This window comes from Panicum hallii, chromosome 1, assembly GCF_002211085.1.
Source record: "Panicum hallii strain FIL2 chromosome 1, PHallii_v3.1, whole genome shotgun sequence".
NCBI classification, from domain to species: domain Eukaryota; kingdom Viridiplantae; phylum Streptophyta; class Magnoliopsida; order Poales; family Poaceae; genus Panicum; species Panicum hallii.
In genome coordinates, this window is record NC_038042.1 from 44190645 (window position 1) to 44216263 (window position 25619).

A 25619-nucleotide genomic window follows, 5' to 3' on the forward strand; every position below is an offset into this window, starting at 1 on the left:
CAACTCCACCTTATATATCTGGTGGGTTGGGCTACAATACGAGAGAGAGAGAGAGAGAGGGGGGGGGGGTACCTCGTCCTCCGGGGTTGCCATCCCTGGAAGGAGGTCAGAAGTCCTACACGTGTCCTAGCCGGGGCCCTCGAGCGATCGGACTCTACTGCGTCCTGAAGCCAAGTCCTGTCTGCTTGGTCCGTGGCGCCGCCTGTCGTGTCCTTCGGTCCCATCCGCCACCCCTGTGGCAGGGAATGTCGCTGTCGTACTTGAGGCACGCCCCCTCCCGGTGCGCCGAAGGCAGGCCTCTTATCTGGTTGGCAGGGCCAGCTTCCCTCATGGTGGTCGGGAGGCCGGGCGCCCTATTACTGTCACCGTCGGCTCGAGGCGGGGCCCGCTAGCTCGGCGCGCCCGCCTCGCCCTACGTCTAATGGCGGAAGGTGACCCGTTACGATCTGTCCTGTTGAGTTGACGGAGGCGGGGGGGGCAACCGGCGAGAGCGCGGGTCGCGGCGTCATGATGGCCTGACTGACCGGGGGTGCTCTTGCCGGTCCTCCGGTCCGTAGATGGCGCCTCTACCCCAACTGTCAGATGAGGGACGTGCATGCATGTCTTATCAAGCCGGCGCGGTTAATGCCTCCTCGCCCTTCCCCCGAGGGATCTCGGGGTCGGGCTCCGCCTCTGGGTCAGCACGAGCCTCCTGACCTAGTGTGGCTCGCTGCGGATCGGGATGGCGCCACGTGTCCAGGGCTTTGTTGTTGGGCCTTTGTGTTTTGTCCCACCGATGGGCCGGTGCTGGCCGTATCTCTGTCCTGGCAGGGCGGGCTGCCTGCAAAGACCATTGAGGACCTTTCTTTAGCTTACCTGTGGTACTTAACCCGGTCACTTTTGCATGACTATATATTTTGTTGGATACTGTATTGAAAGTAAAGTTACTAATCTTCTAAAACTGTAGAATTTATGTTATTAAATTCTTATATGTAGGTAATCACTTACATTCCTAGATTCATTATATTAAGAACTCAAAATTTAAATACAATTTAATTTTTGTAATTACCAACTGTTGAGTATGCTATTGTATTGTTACTTCAAATTAGAAAATAATCTGCTACCATATCCATGACATCAAACACTAGATCAGAAGTAAAGAATGCCAATAGTAGTTGTCATTCGGAGTTTATATTTTCATTTTCGTTGAGCAAGTAGAAAGAGAAAAGGTAGTGTCAACAATTAAGAAAGAGAATAGCTTAATGGTAGCCGTACAGAGCAACAACGTCCCCTTATATAGGCACTATAATACGAGACTACATGATATTCTCATTCTATTTTGACATAAAAAATATCTAACTAGAAATCACTACACACGTCTTAAATTAGATTATTATTAGGGTGTGACGAAGTTACTAGCTTCTAGATAAAAAACAAATATTTTTATAATTATATAAGATAGCCAGATAGGTTGGACAAACATAAATCTATGTTTGGTTTATTGACAAACAAGTGACGACGATTTTTTTAGCATACTCCACATGTCATGCACATAGATTCTTAGCACATTTTTCTGAATAAAATTCAGAAAAAATATAAGCACTTATGCTGAGTCGTAGACTAAAATCCGGATGGTTAGGTTTCATAAAAAGAAAACTCACTAACTTTTCCGTCTTTTCTCTTTTTAGCTATCAGAATTCACAAAAGTTAGATGCAATAGAAAAAGGCGTGGTATCTAAAGAAATAAACCAACTGGTTTTCTCTTATTAAAATAAAAATCACCATGTTGTCCTAACGTCATACTTTATTTCCTAACGATTATATATAATTTTCAGCCATTGCACGTATAAAATATCGTCAAAACAATTTGCTGCGAAAAATGGACTCTGCACGGTCAAAGTATCGTCAAATAAAACCTGATAGAATACATTTTTGCCAGAGTAGCCTCGGTCAAAACAACAGGGGAAAATTTAGAGCACGCCGACGGCTGTTTGCCGTTGGTGGGAAGCTGTGGAGTTGGCCGGTGGTGGCCGGCCGGCGCAGGGTACATGTTCTCCCAGCTTTTTTAAGCTGAAGATAGCAGGGCCGAGGATCCAGTCGCGCGAATCGCACTGACACACCGCCTGCTGCTGGCTGCTGACACACTCTCGGCCAGAGGAGGCAAAGACTCCGCTGCGACCCAACGCAGCGGTCAAACAAAGGCAGCGGCAGCAGCGGAGCAGCGGCGGCGCAACACCCAATCCATAGCCACCTCCGCTCCGCTCGGCCCCGCCCAGCTCCAAAATTCCCCCACCCCACGCCACGCCCGAGGCGGCCAGCGGTGATGTCGTCAGCGGCGCCCGCGCCCCCGCCGCCCCAGCCGGAGTCCCCCTCCGCCGGCGGCGGCGACAAGGTCCTGGCCGCGGCGCAGCACATCGTCAAGTCCCTCGCGACCTCCAAGAACGCCGCCGACGACATGATCCGCATCCTCTCCGGCTTCGACAACCGCCTCTCCTCCATCACCAACGACCACCTCTTCCCCTCCCCGGACCCCTCCTCCGGCTCCGGCTCCGGCTCCGCCTCCGCCTCGGGCTCCTCCGCCTCCGAGATCTCCGCCGCCGCCGCCTTCGACGCCGCGGACCAGCTCATCCAGCTCTGGGACGCCACCCCGGAGGCGCTCGTCTTCGAGGCCCCCGAGGACGACGTCGCGCAGTACCTCGCCGCGGTCGACGTCGCCGTCGAGCACCTCGCGCGAGGGGGCCCCGGCGGCGCGCGTGCGGGCGTCGCCGTGCAGCTCGCCATGGCGCGGCTCGAGGAGGAGCTCCGCCACCTCATGGTCCGCCACGCCGTGCCGATCGACCCCACGGGGCTCTTCTTCTCGCTGCGCCGCCTCTCGCTCGAGTCCATGGACGACCTCGACGCCTCCTCCGAGTTCGACGCCGCCACGCCGCACAGCCTGGACGGCACCCCCGCGGGGTCGGAGACAGCGCGCGGCGCTGCGCTGGGATCCAACCCCTTCGAGGACCAGGTGTTCGACCCCGTGCGCCCCGAGGCCGTCGACGAGCTGCGCGCCATCGCCGACCGGATGGCGCGCGCGGGCTACTCCCGCGAGCTCGCCGACGCCTACTGCGGCGTCCGGCGCGACCTGCTCGACGAGTACCTCTCCGTGCTCGGCGTCGAGCGCCTAAGCATCGACGAGGTACAGCGCATCGAGTGGAAGCTTCTCAACGACAAGATGAAGAAGTGGGTGCAAGGCGTCAAGACGGTCGTGCGCGTGCTGCTTGCTGGTGAGCGCCGCCTCTGTGACCAGGTGCTTGCCGTCTCCGATGACCTTATGGAGGAGTGCTTCCTTGAGTCCACCAAAGGATGCATTATGCAGATTCTCAGCTTTGGGGATGCTGTGACTGTGTGCCCCCGCTCGCCGGAGAAGGTGCCCCGGATCCTTGACATGTATGAGGTGCTTGCAGAGGTGATTCCTGAAATGAGGGACTTGTGCATAGGAAGTTCTGGGGATGGTGTGATCAGTGACGTGCAGGCCATTCTTGATAGGCTTGGTGATGCCGTGAGGGGTAACCTGTTTGAGTTTGGGAAGATGTTGCAGCAGGAGACATCACGGAGGGCGATGACGGCTGGTGAGATCCACCCGATGACACGCTATGTCATGAACTATTTGAGGTTGCTGGTTGTTTACAGTGAGACACTTGATGTCCTCTTGGCTGATGACAATAGTGATCACGATGCTTTAAGAAATTCTGATGATCAGGATCAGGAACACTTGGAGAGCATGACCCCTCTTGGAAGGCGTCTCCTGAAGCTGATATCTTATTTGGAGGCCAATTTGGAGGAAAAATCTAAGCTCTATGAAGATGCTGCCCTTGAGTGCATATTTGCCATGAACAATTTGCTCTATATTGTTCAGAAGGTAAAGGATTCTGAGCTAGGGAAGATTTTAGGTGATCACTGGATAAAAAGGCGGAGTGGTAAGATTCGGCAGTATTCAAAGAGCTATCTAAGGATTTCTTGGACCAAACCTTTGTCATATTTCAAGGAAGATGGATATGGGAGTGGGAGCGGAAGCGGGAGTGGCAGTGGCAGTGGGCATTCAAGTTCTAGGATGTCCATCAAGGAAAAGTTCAAGAACTTCAACATGGCCTTTGAGGAAATTTACAGGAACCAAACACTCTGGAAAGTTCCAGATCCTCAACTCCGGGAAGAACTGAAAATATCAATATCTGAAAATGTAATTCCAGCATATCGTGCTTTTCTAGGCAGATATGGTAATCAAGTAGATGGGGGAAGAAATCCAGGAAAATATATAAAATACACACCAGATGATTTGGAGAGCCAGTTATCTGATTTATTTGAAGGGTCATCAGTTTCTGTCAACAACTCTAGGAGAAGAGCATAGTTCATGGTTGACAGGATAATTTTTCAGGTATGATCTGGTTGGAAGGATCTACATTCATGAACGTCATTACACATCATATCTATTGATTGATGCTTGTTCCCACAGTAGTCATGACAATACTGTAATACAACATGTGGACCTTTTGGTGTGCTTACTGCTGCATAGTTTGTACAAAGAAATTCTGTAAATTTATTATCCTTTTGTTAATTGTGATATGTGCTTACTATCTCACATTGGTTGTTAAGGGCCATTTGCCACTAGGTAGATTATTGAGTGTCCTAGAGAACTTTCTCGGTTGGATTAATTGGGGTTGCCATATTTGCTAGGAGTTGTGCAGTCATATTCTATTAATGATGATGGAGAAACATGTGGTGCCAAATAGAAAAAGTTTTGATCTTGCACCTTCATGTTTTGGATTATCCATTTTGTACTTGCAAAGTTAGAAAAAGAAAGCCTACCAGCTTGCTCATTCTCAACAGTCAACACTCTAGAGGTAGCTCTGCCTTTGTTATTTCTGACTTGTGACTTGTGAGCATCTTGAGTAAGGAACACTTCCATTTAGTCATTGATGATAAATATTGCTCTTTATCACTTCTTACTTTTTCAATGTTTTATTTTCCATACATTGCTGTCTTATTCAGCCTCATTTTTATATATAATGGGTTGCCATTCTAAAATTTTTATTTATGTGGTGTGCTCTGCAAGCAGTGTGCTGAAGTATGTGTGCATTTCTCACTTCCTTCAATATTAAGCTTTTAAGGAAATTGGTTATGCATGGAACTCAACTTGGCATAAAAAAAACAGAGGTCCTGTGTTTGAGACTGATTGGCCCAAATTCATGGAAACCATAATTGGAATGTTTTTGGTGGTCTCAACGGTTTAAAGTGAGACAAGTGGAACTCATTGGTCGACATGGTGAGACAAGTGGCCATGGGTTGGCATGGTCCCACCATTGTCGAGTTCAGAATACAGTTGTAGTTCGCTGCATGCTTGAACGAGAGTGTTTTAATTATGATCAGGTTTGCCTGTTTTTCACAGTGTTTAAAGTATGATTAGATTGCCTGTTTTCCTCAGCAGCTGAACTTTGGACTGAATTGGTTAATGCTATAAACTCAACTCTAAGCCAATGTTTCATTGCTTAGTACCTGAATGACTGAATCTACATGTGATTACCACCGGAGGCTAAACCCTAGGATGAAATTATGGCTTTCCATTCAAAAGTTCTTTTACTTGATAGAACTCCCCAACTGTTGCTTGCTTCTGCCTAAACATGGATTTTCTGTATATGAATTGGAAATTCTGATATGGTAGTATGGTATCTGAAACTTATCTTATATAGAAGTAGGATTTTCTAATACCTCTGATTTGACCAAAATTATGTTCCCACCTCTGGTAATTGGTAACTTTGACCATGCTTTGATTTGGATGCAGGGGTATCAAGCATAGTTGTCATTAGTGGAAAGAGTGTCCTACTAATATCTTGATAGTATATATGCACTGCATCTCTTAGGAAGGTCGTTGAGGTTTATTATACATTGTTGGACAGTAGACACTTACGCATAGCATATTTGCTCATCTCAGCACATTCTCTACATCTGTTCTACAAAAATCTTTCTGCCTTTGCCATCACTGTCCAAGTTTGATATTAAAACCATGTGTAAATACTTTCGACATAAAAATATGGAGCAAACTCATTAGATGTTGCTACCTGAAGAAGGGAAATCATTTTGTTAATTAGAGAGATAGCCTGTAAATTTCAAATCCGATACTTGACTTAAATTGGAAAAGCACGGGTGTCCAGGATCTTCTATGGTTCCTAACTTTCTCAAATCTGTAAAATGGTTAGCCAAAGTAATCCTGAACTGAAAATTTTAGATCATAAATATGGAAAGAAAAATATATAAAGAGGAATTGGGAAGTTTTTTCTTTTCATTTTGGAGTTTGGGAATTGGGAGCATTTGTAGGATAATATAGAAGAAAATAAATAATGAAGTTTGGACCTTTCTGTCCAAAGTAGCTTACTAGGACCTGGTACTGGCAACAGCAAATACTGGATGCGGTAGATCACACATTCACATAACTTATCTAAAACCCAAACTATGTAAAGATGAAATTTAAAACTAGAGCATATTACTGTCAGTCTGCTATACAATCCGCAGAGCGCTAATGGCTATTCGGGTTCTAACGTGTACAGGTTAAGCTATCAGCACGTTGATTGCCAAAATATCAAATAGATCATCTGTTCAGCTTCAGTGTGCCAATATCTAGACCAGCTATTCAGCTAAAGTGTATGTATCACCGTGCTCTTATACTAAATTACTAATGTAAACTTGATGTGCTCTCATATACAACCTGAGAAGTATGATGCTTGGCATCAGCTTTCTGACATCATACTAGGCCAACCAAAAAACACAATCTCATGTTGGCCTCCTATAGGTCTTCTTTCCCATTTGCTATTGACCGTGTTCCAATTTTCTTTCAGGCCTTCCACATGTAACTATGTAAGTAAGCTATAAGCATGCCTTGGTTATGCTGCCAAACTTTTTTTTTTAAGAAAACAGCAGGAGCACTGCCAAACTTGTACATTCTAAAACAAATCCTTCATCCACATTTGAAGGGGGCTTAAGGCTGTTTACTTTATATATATGTTATTGATGGATACTTCTGCCTTTTGTAGTACAAGTTGGATGATATTCATTTTGTGGTGAGTCGAAGCTTGACCTGGAATTTAGTGCTTTATCTTTGTATTGTTGATAGTGTTGGGTGTTCTCTTTCAGCTTTATTTAGCAAATGATTCCTCCAGTGATGCATTGATTGTTTCTGTCAAAAATAAAGTGAACTGTTGGTTTCTGCCTTTTGCTTATAGCAGTAATTGATTCCCTCCTTTTCAAATATTGGCCAATTTCTATTATTATTATATTTATGATGTTTTTTTAACTTTGTTTTCTTTTTTTTCATTTGTCAACATATTTTGTGGCAAAATGCTGTTGGCTGTTTAATGTAGATTATGATGAAGTCTTTTGTGGTGTTGCTGAATGATTGTAGCTTTATAATGAAGTCACCAAATCTACAACAATACTTGTTTAATGTCCAAACAGAAACAGGACTTCGTCAATTTGCTGAAAGAATTACAGAAAGGATTCTAGTCTCTATTTTCAATTTCTAGTTTTGATTCAACTTGTTATTGATTTTGTAAATCCTTACTGCTACTCTATTTTTATGCCCTGTACTGTTAATTTCTTAAGTCCCTCCTTGTCTGAAATTTTGGTTCATTGTGTAATGTCAACGTGTAGAGAATGTGGGGGGCCATCAGATTTTGTTGTGCTGCTTATTGCAGTGAGTGAACTTGCGCTGGTATTGGCTTTTGGCTGAAGCTAGCTATAGGTGCCTTTACGGTGATTTCAGACTAGGAACCTGTTTGTGCTGCTATTTCTGCGTCAGTTCAGGCGGTTTTTACTTTCCTCTGAGAGACCATTACTTTTATTTTAGTGATGCTATAAAGGATGAACTCAAGTTGATGGTATAATGCAAAACTTAATTTTCTGATAACTTCTTGCAAAATAGTACCTGATCCTTTACCATGTGTCCTGGGAAATCTGTCTGTGACACACTTTCTTGTATTAGCACTATTGTACTGGCCCAGTGGGCCCTCCATTGTGTACAAATCCACCAGTGGACACTGCACGTCATGCTTTTTAAATGTGGGCCTCTTGATTTGCTTGCTTGCAAGGAGCTTTTATCAAGGCAAACAGATGTGACATGCTGCACTGTTCACATAGCATGGTTAACGTCTTTGAGAGATTGAGTGGCTGGCCTGATATTTTTACAGCTTTAGCACGCCTCCTCTAAAAGCGTCTAGATTTTTCATGTGTGTAACTGTGTAAGAGCATCTCCAAGAGCCTCTGTAAGAGGAGTTGGATAGATAAAAATAGCTAAATTGGGTAAAACGGATCCAACGGCCTCTCCATTTCCCTGTCCTCGCTATCTCGCTAGCCATCCGCGGTGCCCTGCCAGCTATCTTTTTCGAGCCCACCGCTCCTACCCGCCAGTGCGATGCTCCAGGGCGGCTGTCCTGCGCGCCCGCCACCGACATGCCGTTAGCAGCTGCGATGAAGGCCAAGCAGGCGCCAACGTCTCCCAAGGCCGAAGAGGACGATGGGGAAGGGCGCTCGGCGGGGGGGGGGGGGGGGGGGGGGGGGGGGGGGGGGAGCGGCAGCAACTGCTTGGGCTCGGCGCGGCAGTGGCGGAGGGGCAGGAGACGCGAGGTCTGCGGCTGCTCAGCCTCCTGCTCCAGTGCGCGGAGGCGGTGGCCATGGACCAGCTGATGGAGGCGCAGGAGCTGCTGCCCAAGATCGTTGAGCTGGCGTCGCCATTCGGGTCCTCCCCAAAGCTCGGCGTTTCGGCGGAAAAGAAAAGATACGAACGGATGTTGGAAATTTTGAACATGGAGAGTCGAGATAATACCTGGTCCGTTGGATAGCCTAGCGTTTTAGGAAGGTTTCTATTTTTACAAAGGACGTAAAATCTGTAAATTTAGATAATATTTTACCTAGCCTCTTAGAGATGCTCTAAGAGCATCTCCAAGAGCCTACGTAAAACAAGTTGACTAGCTAAAATAGCAAAATTGGGATTAAAATCGGATCCAACAGTCTATCCAAAATCCTCTCCTCGCTATCTAGCTCGGTATCCAGCCCCCTCCGCTAGCCATCTTTCGCGAGCCCTCTCCGCTCGCCATCCCCTCGTCCCACGCGCTTCATCCTCCTCTCACGTGCCATCCCCGCCCCAGCCCCTTCTTGCCGGCAGGGCTCGTCCCCACCGCGCCTCCCCTGCCGGCGCGGCTTTCCCCGCCACGCCTCCCCCCCCCCCGAGGCGCCTCGTACGGGCGAGGCACCAGGAACTTGTTGCGCTACTCCTCGGTCTCTGCTGCTGCTGGGTCGCTGCTGAGGCGGCCGAGCAGCTCCTCTTCCTCCAGCTTAGTAGACGCCGCCAGCTCCTTCGATTCTGATCTGGATCTAGTTGGGGGCTTGCTTCGATCTCTTAATTTGTTGTCTTGCCCTTGTTGCTTGTTATTTGTTTGTTAGGGAATCCAATCCAATAGATCGGAGGAGGAGGGCGAGATGTCCCAGTCGGCGAGCAAGGTGCTCTTGCGAGTGCTGCGGGAGAGCAGGGAGGACTTGAGCTTGGACAGCATGTACAAATCTCTCTCCGGCGAGGCTCCCGTGGAGACTACTGTTACTGTGAGTGGCAGCAGGAGGTGGCGTATCCACGGATGGATATGAATATGGAGAGTGATTTGGCTAATTTGTTGGAATTTACTGAAATATGGAGAGAGAATGTTAGCTAAATGGATTGATAAATGGAATATAGAAAGTAAGATTTGACCAGCCTCCTGCGGATGCTCTAAGCGCCTCCTCAAAAAGCCACACACTTACAGTACGAAGCTTGGGTTTTTATGGACTTCAAGACGAAATGTTCGGTCAGGATCGAGAGCTCTAATTCCGAAGGAGAAAGCTCAAATCTCCATTAAAAAAACAAGAACATGAGTACATCTCTCTCCAGCCCATGACACCCTCCAATTTTACTCCAAGAAACGAGCTCGATTTTCTTGTCACTTATTCTAGGTAATAGATACACCCCCAATCTCTTCCTTAGTTAATTAGGTTGGATCGACCGTTACCACGCAAGCATGCGGTCGATTAGTTGATCAGTAGGAGTAGTCATCAGTAGCAGGGGCCATCATGTGCATGGACATGGATGGATGATCAGGCGCCCCTCTCGAGCATCTCGCAGAACCTCTTGAAGGACTCGAGCTTCTGCAGCTTCATCTGGTCGTGGAACCGCCGGATGAACACGTCCGCCACGCGGTCGATCTCGTCCTCCAGCCGGAACTCCCCCTCCACCGCCGACCCCGCGGCGGCGGCGGCTGCGATCGCCTGCTTCTCGCAGCTGCCGTCGTTGTATTCCACTACCTCCTCCCCGCCGGCCAGCGGCGAGCGGGCCAGGCCCGCGCCGCCGTCCCGCTCGAGCGCGAAGCTCGGCAGGCTGCTGAGCACGACGGCCCTGCTCTCCTGCTCCACCACGAAGCTCGGCAGGCTCTGCAGCACGGCGGCCTTCCTGCCGCCTCCGAGGAGCAGGCGCCCGCCGGCGCCTCCACGTACTGCGCCCTCAGTCGTCGTACCGCCCTCGCCGCCGCCGTGGGTGGCCACCGCATTGCTGTGGCCGCCCTGGCCGCTGCCGCCCATGATGGCGTGGATCTTGCTCTGGATGGCGCTCAGCAGTAGCTTCTTGTTGCGCATGATGCCGAGCACGATGAGCCGCGTCCGCAGGGAGCTGGCCCTGGTGCCCACCGCCGTGGACTTCACCGCCGCCACGACGGCGGCGAAGAGCTGCTTCATGTACCTGGTCGCCTTCTTCATCTTCGATCCCCAATCCACGGCCAATGCAAGAAAATGCAGCTACTTCCCCGCTTCCGTCCCCTCCTCAATGCTAGCTATGCAAATGAGAGATCAAGAACTCCTGGTGCAGCTGGTGATTGCTTGTTGCTAGTACTGGTAGTGTGCAATGAACTGTGTATGCATCCAAGGACCTGTGTGTTTTGGCATGGAGTTTGGTCAGGAGGGTTTCATGGGTATATATAGAGGTGGCATGAGATCTTCGCCATCTTCTTCTTTCCAAGAAGCTTCAGCCTCACATGGATCCACACTTGCATGGTCGCCAGGAATTATGGGCACCGAGGAAAAGGAGGGTTGGGGGCAAAAGTAACCCAACATCCATCGACCAATCGATCTAAGGCTACTGATTAAAGCAAAAGCGGTAACAAAAGATGATGCGCAGGCATGGTAACAAAGTCACAAAGACACCAATGTTGTATGCATCATCAGATCATCCATTAAAAAAAGGGCCGAGCGAGGGATGATGTTTAGTTTGTGTCATGCTCCCAATTATGGGATTCCAATGGACCCTAGCTAGCGAGGGCTTGCCCAAGTGCAACGCTTGCGCAAGTTGGCATGATCGGTCGTGTCCATTTGCTGGTTCCTTTCTGAGGATTTGGTGAAACATCTCGTGCTTGTGGAGATGCAACTGCAAGCCTGCAACCTGCAACTCTGCTGGATTGAGTTTTGCCGCTTCGTGATTGTGGTTTGATTTGCTGGCTTGTCATTGTCTAATACTTTGCGCTATTCAAAGACTTGTCATTTTTCCTCCAACCCAATGGCATCTAATCCCGGAGCTGAAGACTGAAGTGGATGGAGGGGCAGACTGGCTAAGTCTGCATTATGTTAGGACTTGGGAGCTGAATGCATGGTTTCAAGATTTGAACTCTGAAACTGAATGCATTACGTAAATAATCTCGGGATATACTGTTTTCACATGTCCAATTTTAAGTACGTCTATTTATATTTTTTCTCATCTCACTGGCCCCAAGTTAAGAAAGTTTTAGATTGCATCATGCCATCTCTCAACTGAACGAAATCGCTCTGTTATACATGCATTTAGCTAAATGCATGCTTTTTCAGCTAACAGATCATACAGATATAATTTCTGAAATATACAAGTAATCCATCATAATTGTTGTGCTAATCCATCATGGCTAGGGCCTAAACCGGAATCTCAGCAGCTAACCGTTGACGCCTTTTGGAACGAAGCCTTCGCCGCTAAGGCTCATGCATGCAGCTGGCCGGATCCCATGCGGTGAGCCAGTGATCAGCAGCAGCGCCCTGGCATTTGTGGCCACCCTACCATGCCGTACCCTACCTAGGGTGGCATGCAGCAGTACAAACACAATGTCCGTCAGTACACTGCAACTGTTCCTCAGGGACCAAAGTTTAGCCTTTCCAAATGCCAAAGCTGAAATGTAGGCCGAATCCTTCCCCTTTCTTTTCCTCTCTTATATATCTTTCTTGGACCCTCTGTAAATGTCATTGTTTGACAACATTTATCGTATATGTGTTATACTCCCTCCCTTCTTAAAATATATCGTTTGACATTAGTTAGTTTTAAAATAAACTAATTTATTTGTCGTCATATATTTAAGAACAGAGGTAGTATATATATTTATATATAATATTACTAGAGAGTAGGCTTATTTACCTCTTATGTTTGTGTGTGTATGAATATGATTTTAGATCCATGAACAAAAGCCACCAAAGGTAGTACCGTAGTACTAGGTAGGTCAGGGAGTCTGGCGATTGCCATTCCTGCTGTGGATGATTAGCTGTGATTCTTTAGGTGGCCGGCCGCCGTACGAGCCGCTGAGCTTTGCCGACTTCCGACGGCCGGCCAACCGTGCCGGCCGGCCGGCTTGGGTGCGCGTCAGCTGGCAATGATCGTCTTCTTCCTGAGACATGATCTGGTGACGCGGAGCGAGCTGATCTGTGATACCATAGTTGAGTTTTTGTCTGATCTACAATGTTTCTGAAACTATTTTCAGGATGGAAGCTCTACGAATCTCGGTACTGAGTGTGTATTTGCTATCTTTTTTATATGCGATTTTCAAATTCTGATGACTGAGACACAACCAACAACATACAAAAATATGTTTGTTTTTTAAAAAAAAATGCTGTCAGAGATGGTGAATCGGCTGAAGGGAGTTTTACATGGGAAACCAACAGGGTTAATTAGAATACTAGAGCCCAGCTCTTGTATTTAGAAAACAAAAACAAATAAATAAAAAGGAGATCAGCACATGGAGATGGAGCTTTTATCTGAGAAAATTCCATGGACCATTGCATATCCGTCCATGGAGAGAACAGGGAAGGTACCACGAATCTGTGCATGCGTGCGTGGACACCAAGGTTCATGCACATTCTGCATATCCCACTCGAGAGCCAGGGCAGCCCTTGTCTGCCTCCGATCCCGTAGTCATCAGAAACTAAAGCACATCTCTTAGCTACAAAACCCAATTATTATTATCGATCTAATCCCTCTGCGATGAACCCAAGCAAGCCCGAACTTGGCAAGCTCCCTTTTGGTGCCTGCTTTTAGCGTCTTGTCACCCGCACATGGACGCACACCACCAGAATCGCACGCACACCCATGATCCATCGATGGCAGCTAGATTCATTCGAGGTCGGCACCGTTGCCTTAACTGCTAATGCTGATGACAGCAGCGCATTCAGCCTGCATGGCGTAATGTTGACAGCGCCCGGCCACCAGAACCAGATATTTTGCGGAGATTATATTCTCAACACCGACATGCACTCGGTTGGGTTTCTTTTGCAGTTTGGCGACTCTTCCGCGCCGTAAGAGAACGAGAGAAAAGCCGTAGCTTTTTTACTTACAAAGTTATTACTATTGCATTGGCCCTGTCCCTGTCTGAAAGGCAGCTGGGGGGCAAAGGTTTTCAGTTCTCATTCCCCCCTGGAAATTTCGGGCCATGATCGGGGCCACTCCCTTCATCAAGCCGAATTTAGAGCTGGGAAATGGGTCTTTACATGGTGTTGTGATTTTATTTTTCATAAAAATCGAATTTCATCAGTTCTCAGTACGCAACGCAGCGATTAGAATTCATTTCTATGGCGTATCTGCAAATTTTGCCAGTAGAATTGTATGATCTGAGATGTACCATCCAAGTTAATTTAGACACTTTGATGTGATACAGATGCAAAGAGGGAAGGAAACAATGGAGGCACAAAAAAAATGGTGCCCATTTGCTGCTGTTGCCACCATTATACTGTTTCTTCCATCCTCCTCCGCTCTTTCGTATCTAATTCCCTAGCAAACATCTCGCACTTTCTGCTACCCCGTGACCCCAATTCCTCTCCCAGCAGCAAGAGTGAGGGCCTGTTTGGAGGAGCTAAAATTAGATGTTAAACTTTAGCACCTACTAGCACTCATATCCCATATTAAAGTTTTTGAATCTTATCTAAAGTTTAGTCCACCCTATTAGTACTCTTATTTGGAGAAGAGTGCTAAAGTTTAGCACTTTTATCTCCTTGCTGCAGGAGATCATCTCCCCAAGCCAGAGCGCTTTTATCCCGGGAAGGATGATCACAGATAATGCGTTAATCGCTTTTGAGTGCATACATGCCATCAACTCAAACTCATATGAGAGAAGTGAGTTTTGTGTGTACAAATTGGACCTATCCAAGGCGTATGACGGAGTAGATTGGAGATGTTTGTGTTCTTCTGAAGCTGGGCTTCCAAAGTTCATGGGTTCAGCGGATCATGACGTGTGTATCATAGTCCGCTACTTGGTGCGCTTCAACGGTGCCATGTCGGCGCTTTTTTCTCCAACTCGTGGCCTTCGCCAAGGTGATCCACTCTCGCCATATTTATTTCTCTTTGTTGCTGATGGCTTGTCTAAGTTGATCGACAGGAAGGTTCAAATGGGACATTGCAGGAACTCAAAATTTGCAGAGCTGCTCCGGGGATCTCCCATCTCCTTTTTGCTGATGACACACTCCTATTTTTTAAGGCAAACTCAGATCAAGCAGGCCATGTTAAAGATGTGCTTGAGACATATTCACGATGCACTGGACAGTCCATCAACCCGGCCAAGTGCTCCATAATGTTCAATGAAAAAGGGCAACAGACAGTACATGATGAGGTCAAGCAAATTTTGGGTGTTCAACTAGCAGCTTTCGAGGCCAAATACTTGGGCCTACCCACCCCGTCTGGCAGAATGAAGGGAGATCGTTTTCAGAACCTGAAGGAAAGATTGGGGAAACGCTTGAATGATTATACTGAGAAGAACATGTCGGCAGCAGCGAATGAGGTCCTAATCAAATCAGTGGCGCAGGCCCTTCCCACTTACATCATGAGTGTGTTCAAGTTACCGCTTGGTTTCTGCGACGACCTCACAAATATTATCAGGACCTTCTGGTGGGGAATGGAAAACGGTAAAAGGAAGATGGCATGGGTTGCCTGGAAGGACTTAGTTCTGAAGAAGAGCTGTGGTGGTTTAGGTTTCAAGGACCTACGGTTATTCAACCAAGCACTGTTAGCGCGACAAGCTTGGCGTCTTGTGGAATTCCCAGATAGTCTCTGTGCACGGCTGATGAAGGCAAGATACTATCCCCGGGGATAGTATCTGATTGATACAGCGTTCTGCTCGAACTCTTCTGCAGTTTGGCAATCGATTCTCCACGGACTCGAGCTGTTAAAAAAAGGAATAATTTGGCGAGTTGGATGCGGCTCTCAAATTCGTATCTGGCGCGACCCTTGGATTCCAAGAGAACTATCCCTACGGGTGACCACCAGGAAAGGTAGAAGCAGGTCAAAATGGGTGTCGGAATTGCTTGATATTAATGGAAGGGACTGGGACCTTGACAAGCTGGCTGTCCTATTTAACCCTGCAGATGCAGATGTGTTAGCTCTCTAATGACTCTCCTGCAGTTGGATCTGGCCTAAGGCCCAGGCGCGCCGCTCGGCCCAATGCTCGCGTCGCAGGCCCAGAGTGGTCCAAGTAGATTCAGAGTATATCTAGTCTAGGAGAGAGCAGAGAGAGGACATGAACATTTGTAACAATTATTCTCCCTAATCAAGCAGACCTCCGCTCATCCGTCCCCTTCGTTCTCTGCTTGCTTCCTCCTCCTCCCGGACTCCTCTTCTCTTCTTCTTCCCCACTACCAATTGCTAACAAGATGCAATCGCCAAAATAAAGCTACCAACGCGTGGTTCTGAGGATTTTTTTGGCTTGGCATATGGAAAAACAGGTACCTTCGCAGTTCGTAGTGCTTATAGCTTAGCCCTGAAACTTCAGAATCTGGAGGAATCAACTAGCTCAAGCTCTTCTCCGAATGGAGACAGAAAGCTGTGGAGCCATGTTTGGCAGGGCCGAGTGCCCCCAAAGGTAAATATTTTTATCTGGAAATTATGCAGAGATGCCCTCCCAACAAAGAAGTGCAAGGCTGTGAGAAGAATGGAGGTGGAGGATGTTTGTGACCTATGCGGACTGGAGGCAGAAACGGGTTTTCATCCTACCGTTGTTTGCCCACAAGCATACAACCTCAGGCAAGTAATGCGTCATCGCAGGAACCTGCCAAATGAGAACATGTTCTGCTGGCTCCTACTACTATTGGACAGGTGCACAAAGGAACAGAGAGACCTGACCAAATTACTCTTGTGGCGTGCCTGGTCAGTTCATAACAATATAACGCACCAGGCAGACCCAACGAGTATTACAGATTCAGAGCATTTCCTGCTAGCCTTAGTCAAATCTCTGCAGGAGGACAGACAGCATGACACCGTGAAGAGTAAGGGGAAACGGAACTGTGGCGTGTCCGACAATGGGAAGGAGATGGTCACTGACCCAAAACTGAGTCCGGGGCCAACAGCTTGGGTCTGTCCACCAGACGACTGGATCAAGATTAACGTGGATGGTTCCTTTGTGGAGCAGACAGGAGAGGCAGGTGTCGGGGTGATCGCGAGGAACAGTAAAGGGGAGGTCATCTTCTCGGCATGGCGAGTTCTTTTCCGCTGAACAAACGCGGTGGAGGCTGAAGCATGTGCCTGCGTTTGAAGGATTCAGGCTCGCCGCACAATGGGCACGTCAAGGGACAATCATTCTGGTGGAGTCGGATTGCGCTCGTTTGGTGGAGGCAATGAGGAAGAAGAAAGACATCTCGAGTCTTAGTTTCATCTTCAAGGAAGCCCTGGAGCATGCTCGATTGCTGGAGAAATGGAGAGTAGAAAAGGTAAAAAGAGAGTGTAATTTCGTGGCACATGAATTAGCACGGTTAGCTCGACGTAATAGACGCACAGCGCGGTGTGGTTGAGGCAGGCGCCTGCGTGCGTTCTTGACCTCAGCTGGGCTGCCATAAGCCTCGTGCTGGTCTTGAATTGCGTTTGGGTCGTTTCTGGTCCATGCCGTACCTATTTAGGCCCAACACGAAACCTGGCCCTCAAGGGACCCGGGAGAGCATACTAGCATAGCCCGACCCAGGTACAAAAATCTCAGCCCACTTTCAGTAGCCCAAGAAACCCCGTGTCAGACGTGAGCGAAGTGCTTCCTCCTCTCTCTCTCTCTCTCAAAAAAAAAACAAGAAGAAGAAGAAGGGACGATATCAATATATCATGGATTCATGGTGCTAACAACAGCAAAACCCAGTGTACTTTGCCCCTCCCTTTTTTTCCACTCTACCCAAGTTGAATCTCACCTGAAGATGATGGACATGCATGGTCATGGATAGTCGCTGCCACAAGAACAGTGCACGCTGCGCTTCATGTGAGCGATTGGCTACCACCACCTTTCATGGCCCCGCACCCACCATCTGTCCATCTCCTACCATCCGAACGTTCCATCCGGATCTGCATTCATCACACTGCCCCCACGATCCCAACAGTACCCAAACAAGAAAGAGGAGCAACGGCTGAATCTCCCATGCTCCGCGCTCCCGGAACCGAACCGGCCGGTCAGCGTCCCTGGTCCCCCCGGGCGGCGACGTGCGCGGCCGCCACCACGTCGCCGTGCCGGGCGGCATCCGCACGAGATAATCGAGATCTCGGACCCCGGCCGGAGGACGCGCGCGCGGCCGCCTCCACGCTGGATCATCAGCTCGCTGATCACCTCTCCGCCCTTGAGATCCGGGAGCACATGCCGCCCGATCCTGTGGCGCCGGCCGATGCCGCCGCGCGGGTGGGACAGCGCCAAAAGGAGCTCGCTGCTCCGCCCTCCCCATCATGTGCGCATTGTTTTCTGCTCCCATGGTGGCGCCGAGACGACTGAGGATTCACGCAGCCGCTAATGTCGGGGGACTGAACCTATGCCAATGCGGCTAATGCACCTACTAGTAACGATTGTTTAACCTGATTGTCGTCTGCTGGTTTCCAAATCGTTAGGGATCGGATTAGACGCGGCCGATTATGGACATGAGCTCGCAGCAAAAACTGGAAGCCCTGAACCTGAGCTGTGGTTGTGCCATACTGTAAAAAAGGACAAACACGATGACTTTCAAGGATCAACCGACCAGCCCAAGAAAAGAAATGGGAGCTTTCTCGGGAGAAAATAATTGAGCAGTTTTTACGAATTTTACAAGGTGGGTACTTCTACTAATTTCTTCTCGTTTTTCGAGCAGGTGCTCATGCAAACTATTCAGCTGGAAGAGCAGATGCGTTAAACTTGGAGTTTTGTGATAATAACTTGGACATGCAAATTGTATTTTTGTGAGGGCACACCTAACGATAAGAGAGTCCAGTTTTTGGTTGATTCAGTGCATTCCATACTAATCGACTATTAACCTGTACCTGCCCCCCTTAAAATGGATTAGTTCAATGCACCAGGCAGCCTGGCTGGCCTCTCTTCAGTTTCCCCCCAAACAAACGAACCAGAGCTCGCATTATTTGATCTCTCTCGCCATGGCCCCATGGGAGCTTCAGCTTTCTCCCCCTTGGAAACCGAAGGCAACCCCCGCAGACAAGCGGAGGGCGTCGAATCCCCCAATCATAGGCAACAGCCAGACAGCTCATGCGTGCCGCTTCCAATCTGCATGCCGCCAACGGCGCCCATGATATGAACGATCCACACAAGCACACCCTTCCCCACACACCCATCAGTCCATCACCTCTGCCTGTCTCCTCCGTCCTCCCACACGCTCGTGTGTCCTGCGTGCCATCGTCTCCGCACAGGCAGCTGCAGATTGGCGCGCAAGAGCTGGGTGGGTGATCCTACTGCTACCAAGGAGAGATCGATCACGCTAGCGCTCGCCGTTCCTCCTCTTCCATGGGTACAACTCCGACCTGTCCCTCCATTCATAGAGTTCCAATTTTATACTTGGGTTGGAAGCTGCTGCTGTGTTCTTGGCCTACTGCCTTGCTCTGAGATTTTGTCATACATGTAGTTTGGCCTATCTTGGCACAAAGTTCCACGCAGGTTTCTTTTTCCTTGGATGTCCTGTTGATTTTTGTACAGTTACTTTGAACTCATTCTGAGCATGTGGTGGTCCTGCTGTGATCTCTGGTTCCTACCACTGTATCTTTGCTTTGTTGGTACTGTAAGAACTCGGCAATCTTTTCAGGCGTACGTCTACTCGGTTCCTTCGATCTCGTACTTCCTGGCATTCGCGTTGGTTTACTAGTCGTATTTGCTGCATTTCGAGGCGTATGTATCTCTGAATTTTTATCGGTATCCGGGACTCGAATCCGTCGTGGCTTTGCACTGTTCAAAGGCAGAGAGACAGAGATAGAACCTCCATCTTCTTTCGCTTGCTTCTATTCCTTCTACCACCAAAGCTGCCTCCATCCGAGTCACAGCCCTTTCAGCTTTTCCTTTCCCCCGCCCTTTGATCAGCTGGCTGGATGTGAAAGAACTGTTCATCTGAATCCTGCATCCTGATCCCATCGAATAGAAGAGCTGGCGGCGCCGTCCCCATTGGCGTTGCTGCGGTCGCTGTTGAGCAAAAGCAGGACCCAAATCCCGATGTGAATCGGAGAACATGATTAGCCCCGCATCATTTTGCTGCTTTTGTTCCCCTTGCTGTTTATATTCAGGTCGATTCTTGTTATGGTCTTTGATCTTTGATGTGAAAGCATTTCATTTACGCATTGGTTCTCGTAAGCGATGTCTCTCGTGGCGAGAAGAAGCCATCGTCTTTACCTGCTGGTGTCTGAATCCAGGACTGCGATGCTGAGGGAAGCCGCCGCTGAGCTGACCGTGACAGGAGGAGCATCCATAGCCACGAAGATCCGCAAGCGCTGCGCCGTGTCGCCGTTGGGCGCGTCGCCGGACCGCCAGAGGAGGACGCTGAGGCTGAAGCGGGGCGTGCGGCTGATCGGCCACCGGAGGGGAGGCGGCACCGGCGCGTCTCCGTGCGCGAGCAGCGGGAGGAAGAGGAGGATGTCGGAGTCGTCGTGGAACCGGCACGGCCGCCACGGCCACGCCGACGTCGAGACTCGGTCCGCGGCGTCGGCGCGGAAGCTCGTCAGCGCGCTCTGGCAGCTCAACAAGGGGGACGGCGGCGCGTTAGAGGAGGAAGAGGAGGAGATCGGGTGGGACGCGGCGGCCGCGCGCCGGAGCTCGGATCACCGGCGCAGCGCGTCCCTGGAGGTGAGTGCCATTTAGTGCTCGTTTCTGCGGCGATCGTTCGTTCGCGGCTCTGAGCCTGACGTTGACTCCGTCCACAGTTCTCCAAGATTTCGAGAAGGAATAGTAAGGCTCTGAAGGATGATGGAGATCAGAGGAGCTGGCACAATGGCCATGCCCATGGCCAGTGGTTCTCAGATGTGATGAGCAATGGCGGCACAGTGAAGGTAAGTTCGAATCTCCTTACAAGCTAAGCCCGAGAATGTTTCATCCAATACTATTCAGAGTAGCTAGGATGTTGCTGTATCTTCAGTTCTTCACATTATCGTAGAGATTAGAGACTGCCATTGGCAATGGGGTTAGAGAGCTGAAAATCTGCAGGGTTAGCTCTGCATTCTGGATGCCAATGGCCGGCTCTAGAGCATTTCCAATGATGCATCCCCCTTGTGGTAGCCACATGCTATCTTTGTCCACTTGCTCCACCGGCTGTACACCAACCGGGGCTTGTTTATTCGTTCATCCACCTGCCGATGCGATTCGCATCGCCATGCCTAGCAGTCTAGCCTGTTAGGTGTTAGTAGCGGCGGATCCGCCGTTGGACACCGAGCAGCGGTTACCTGCTCGGTGCCTTTCTAGTCTCTAGCTCTGCGCTGCGCGGCGCGGCGCGGCAGCGCGAATGATTTGGCGGTTAATTTTGGAGCCGGCTTCCGCTGGCGAGCTGAGATGGCAGATTCGGCGGTTGTCAGGGTTGGTTGGTTGGTTGGTTGGTTGGTTGAAACTTGTTTGTCAATGGGTACAGCCCGTTGAAGAAGAAGAAGAGGGCCATGTCAGCCTCAGCTCTGACTGTGTGTCTGTCAGCGGCGCCTAATCAGGCCACTGTTCCTTTCGTCTCGCTCATCATCCTGCACTTTGTACTTGCCATGGTCCTTCAAATGGCGATCGAGATCAACTCTAAGCACTCTGACATGTTTACTGACAGAATGCAGTATCTGAACAGTTCATGAGACGGTCTCTCTTACCATCCATTTTTCAGGTGCACACATGTCCGCAGGGCCGCACCCCGGCACGTCCGGGTGGCGACAGGGCGGCGCAGGCGCAGGACCTGTACAACAGCCTCACGGCGTCCGCCGAGCTCGTCAGGGTCCTGGCCAACGTCCTGGGCCCCGCCGGCGCGCTCGGCCCCACCGCGGCGTCGCTTCTCGCCGCGCTGCGCTCCGAGCTCGACGCCGCGCGCGCCCGTGCCCGGCGGCTCGCGAGGCAGCACCACGGCCGCGACGAGGAGGAGCACCACCGCCTGCGGAGGCAGCTAGCGGAGGAGGTGCGCGCGTGGAAGGCCAGGCACAGGGAGAAGGCCGCGGCGGCCGCGCGGCTGGTCGCCTCGGAGCTGGACGGCGAGCGCCGGTCGCGGCGCCGCGCCGAGCGGGTGGGCAAGAAGCTGGCCGAGGCGCTGGCGGACGCCGAGGGGTCGCTGCGGGCGGCCACGCGGGAGCTGGAGCGCGAGAAGGCGGCCAGGGCGCGGCTGGAGAAGGTGTGCGACGAGCTCTCCAGGGGCGTTGGCGGCGGCGGTGCGGTGGCGGAGGAGGAGGAGCTCAGACGGGAGGCCGCCGAGGCCGCGCGGGAGGAGCTGGAGAGGGAGCGGGAGATGCTGCAGCTCGCCGACGAGCTGCGCGAGGAGCGGGTCCGGATGAAGCTGGCCGAGGCCAGGATCCAGTTCGAGGAGAAGAACGCCGCCGTCGACCGCCTGCGCCAAGAGCTCGAGGCCTTCTTGGGCACCAGCAGCAAGGAGGACCATCAAGAATCGCCTTTCCACGACGAACACCGCCATACCGTCGATGATCACCGGTCGTTGCAACTGGTTCTTGCGTCTGAATTCGGCGTCGACGGCATCGACCGCGTGGTCACAGACAAGACCGGACAAGTTGAAAATGGGAACGACGGTGAAGCCGATGATGGCTCGGAAGGCAGCGACATCGAGCTCAACATGGACGGCAACAGCTGGAGCTACAAGACAACCTCCAGGGCGACGACGGCCAAGAACGCGGCGTCAGTGCACGGCTCACTTTCGGACAGAGGGACGGAAAGCGGCGCCGGGGCCGGGGCCGGGGCCGGCGCCTTCGACCGGAGATCTCAGGGCACGCGAGATGCACTGGAGCTGCAGGAGTGGGACGACGTGTGCAGCGACGACGGGGCCAGCACCAAGGACCTGGACGAGGACGCGGAGAGGTACGAGGCCATCAAGAACCTCCGGGAGCAGATGCTGGCCGGCCACGGCTTCGTCTTCCTGTCGCAAGGCGATGCAGACGCCGACAGGGATCGGCATCGCCAGGGTTTGGTACCTCAATTCGAAGATGGGGGACTCTGGTGAGCCAAATTGATTGGCGTTGAACGGTTGGCACCTGGCAGCGACACCAGCCCTGCTCCTTCAGAATTTGTGCATAGCTTTGATTTTGGGGTTCCTTTTGCACAGTTTGTAGTAGAGCGCGCGCGCTCTCTCTCTCTCTCTCTCTCTCTCTCTCGCGCGCGCGCTCTCTCTGAGGTTTGGGTCATTACTGTACTTCCATAGGAGTATTTGGTTTCAATTTTCTTTTTATGTTTTTGGCAGTGACTCAGTGACATTTTGCGTTTGATATCAGGATCAGAAATCACCAATGCTTGTATCTGTATATACAGAGTTACAGACTCGAGTGTTCACCATTTATTTTTTTTAAATGGATACGATTTTCCATCCCGCACGGCTAACTAGAATTAATAAAAAAATAGACTTATAGCTAATAATTATAATTATCTATCTCACGCTCTCTTTCATCTATTAAATATTCTAACACATACCTTAAAATACATATTTATTATTATCTAATTGCAATAGATTTTATTTTGCATCACACCTCCACGTATGTTTGATATATATTTAATTGAACCATTTGTTGAATTGGTATTCTTATATTTTACATCATACATGAATACACGGTGGCATATATCATGGGTAGTATTTTATATAAATAATATATTAATAATGATAGAATAATAATTTAGAAATTTATATTGGTGCATTTCGATATCTTGTTATAATTATATAATTTAGATTCAGATTTAGGGATTACTTTAACTTTTAATAATGATATAATTGGATAATTATATGCAAATTTAGGGGATTATTTGCATTACTTTTATAATGATATAGGTGGATAATTTATTAGAAAAGATAACAGATCCAATAACTATTATGATTAGAGTTGTCGGATTGATGGCCGGATGTTTCTGATTTTTATGAGGATTTCTCTATATTTTTTAAGTATCCATGTAGGATCCTAGGTGGCTTCACGTGGAAGCTTTAAAAAAATCCTTCCAATTAGTAATAGTATGATTGTGGTTCCACAAGTAATTGCTTTGTTTTCAAAATATTCCGATATTTATGAGTGGATCGAACACCTTGGTGTGGATGGGTTTCACTTCAACAGTCTCTTTTTTTTTCCCTAAATACACAGAAGAGTTACGAATCACTCGATTAAATAAGAAATATAAAAGACTTTGTTTACACAACATGCTTCTCGGAGGAAGCACAGGAGCTGCTAGAGATGAAACGGAAGACAGAAGGGCTACATACAAACTGTCTACTAACTTGATACTTCATTTGTGCATCTTCTCTGTTCTATATATACAAGTAGAGGTGAGCTCCATTTGTAAGATTTTTAGATGTAAGGATCCTCTTACTCTGGGACGTGGCTAATCTACGACCGGTCTATTATAGACCATCGGTATCGGTATGACCTCTCTTTTTGACAGAAAAAAACTTTACAGGCCATCTTTCCTCAGCAATACACCAATGTCGGCATGCTGCATGTATGTGAGGGAGCAAGGAGAAAAATAAAAATAAGAAATGACGTAAGCTTATGCATGCATATGTAAAGAGAGAAAAAGAATGGATAGCCAGAGGATGCACATAATTTTAAAATAAAAAAATTGTAGTTTCAAAATTGAGCATCGAAATCAAATTTCGATTACACCGTTATGTTTGTTTCGATAAGAATTTCAAAACAAGATCTCACACCACTAAATTTCAATGATATATTTTTATGAGAGAAAATATTTTTAAGTGTATTCTAATTTACTTACGAGTTTTAAAAAAAGTTACTTATGGCTTTACAAAATGTTGCTTCACACGTCTGAGTTCACTTAACTCGACATTGGTGTTGACTAGCAAATATGCGCGTACGTTGCTGCAGGAAGCCTTATAAATATATTAATTAGCATATAAAATTATATATATTATACATTATATGTATTTTATAATAACATAGTACGTGTCGAGCGAGAATTTTAATCTTTCTCTATTTTACTTGCTAAGCGTTAATTCTGAATGGTTTCAAACTCTTAATTCAATATACAGTCACCTAGATTCCGATTCGGACTCCGATTGATGGACCAAGAAATCATTGCTTGCTTTAGTAATAGTAGAGATATTGCGAAGATAGATTGCTTGGTGTGATTAGGGATGACAGTAAACAACTTTGTTGGGGTATGTGAGTGTTTATTGTATGATCAATAATAGGCAACTTTAGCAGATCAGTTGAGCATTTTAACTAATTTATTTTGATATTTTTCCGTTACACATAAAGCACAATTTGTGTGTCTTTGAAAAATATTATCAAAATATAAACAAGTGGAGTTTTATTTTGAATGTCTCTTTTAAATGTGCAATCGAAATTTGAGTTTAAAGAATGACTTAAGAACTATAACTTTTAAGTTTTAAAATTGCTTGCACGTGCTACTCCAATTGAGTGGCTGTCATCGAATTAGAGTTTATTGCACTTTGTATACTGCACAAAAAATTGAAAGGATCTATAATTTCATGTGGTCTGGTTGGTATAGTTGATGAGTTAGATGAGCATATATGCATATAGCAAGCAATAATATCTATCGAAAAAGTGTGCGTACGTATGGATAAAATTATAATTACAATTAGTTGTAGGGAAGTTCTTACCCTTGCTCTGGACCTGTCTCAACTATTTATTTTATTTATTTTTTACATACAAAAATGGTGGGCAGCCTGGCCCGACCTAATACCACCGAGGTGGATGAAAAGTATGTGCTGATAGAATTAGTCAACGAATGTTGGAAAATTTAAAACATAATAAACCATCGACGAGGATCAAATCATAGAGAAACAAAAAGATGAATAAAAGCAGCTGAGCATTTTCCCGTGCTGGGCTGCTCCTATACCTCTTTGTGGGCCGAACTGGGTTGCCACATCACCTGGTAAAGCTCCACCCTGTCTGCCACGTCAGGACGAACGCG

General features: G+C 48.4%; 3 protein-coding genes across 8 annotated transcripts; 2 read left to right on the forward strand and 1 right to left on the reverse strand.

Moving 5' to 3' along the window:
• Window positions 1-2074: 2074 nt before the first annotated feature.
• On the forward strand, window positions 2075-7628 carry LOC112889822 (exocyst complex component EXO70B1-like). Of its 6 annotated transcripts, XR_003228206.1 has the most exons (4): window positions 2075-4393; window positions 6561-6654; window positions 6849-6867; window positions 7044-7238. XR_003228206.1 is itself a non-coding variant. In XM_025956617.1 (2 exons), exon 1 carries the CDS (start codon window positions 2303-2305, stop codon window positions 4364-4366), a length of 2064 nt encoding a protein of 687 aa, XP_025812402.1. In that variant the 5' UTR covers window positions 2075-2302; the 3' UTR covers window positions 4367-4393; window positions 7371-7628. The 6 variants fall into 6 exon arrangements, 4 of the variants coding, with proteins under 4 accessions (XP_025812402.1, XP_025812410.1, XP_025812389.1 ...); XR_003228204.1 differs by lacking the exon at window positions 7044-7238 and having other exon boundaries at window positions 6849-7023; XM_025956617.1 differs by lacking the exons at window positions 6561-6654; window positions 6849-6867; window positions 7044-7238 and adding an exon at window positions 7371-7628.
• A 2214-nt stretch (window positions 7629-9842) lies between these two features.
• Window positions 9843-10976, reverse strand: LOC112874900. Its single transcript, XM_025938480.1, has one exon. It carries the CDS (start codon window positions 10780-10782, stop codon window positions 10129-10131), a length of 654 nt encoding a protein of 217 aa, XP_025794265.1. The 5' UTR covers window positions 10783-10976; the 3' UTR covers window positions 9843-10128.
• A 7707-nt stretch (window positions 10977-18683) lies between these two features.
• Window positions 18684-22987, forward strand: LOC112879722. The gene is made up of 4 exons (XM_025944100.1): window positions 18684-19029; window positions 19919-20348; window positions 20426-20551; window positions 21358-22987. The coding sequence occupies exons 2-4, from the start codon at window positions 19926-19928 to the stop codon at window positions 22687-22689; spliced, it is 1881 nt and encodes a 626-aa protein (XP_025799885.1). The 5' UTR covers window positions 18684-19029; window positions 19919-19925; the 3' UTR covers window positions 22690-22987.
• The last annotated feature ends 2632 nt before the right edge of the window (window positions 22988-25619 follow it).

Coding starts and splice junctions, on each gene's coding strand:
- LOC112889822 (XM_025956617.1), top strand. CDS start 2,303: ATGTCGTCAGCGGCGCCCGCGCCCCCGCCGCCCCAGCCGGAGTCCCCC.
- LOC112879722 (XM_025944100.1), top strand. CDS start 19,926: ATGCTGAGGGAAGCCGCCGCTGAGCTGACCGTGACAGGAGGAGCATCC. Junction 20,349..20,425: donor GGCGCAGCGCGTCCCTGGAG/GTGAGTGCCATT, acceptor CTCCGTCCACAG/TTCTCCAAGATTTCGAGAAG. Junction 20,552..21,357: donor GCAATGGCGGCACAGTGAAG/GTAAGTTCGAAT, acceptor TCCATTTTTCAG/GTGCACACATGTCCGCAGGG.
- LOC112874900 (XM_025938480.1), bottom strand. CDS start 10,782: ATGAAGAAGGCGACCAGGTACATGAAGCAGCTCTTCGCCGCCGTCGTG.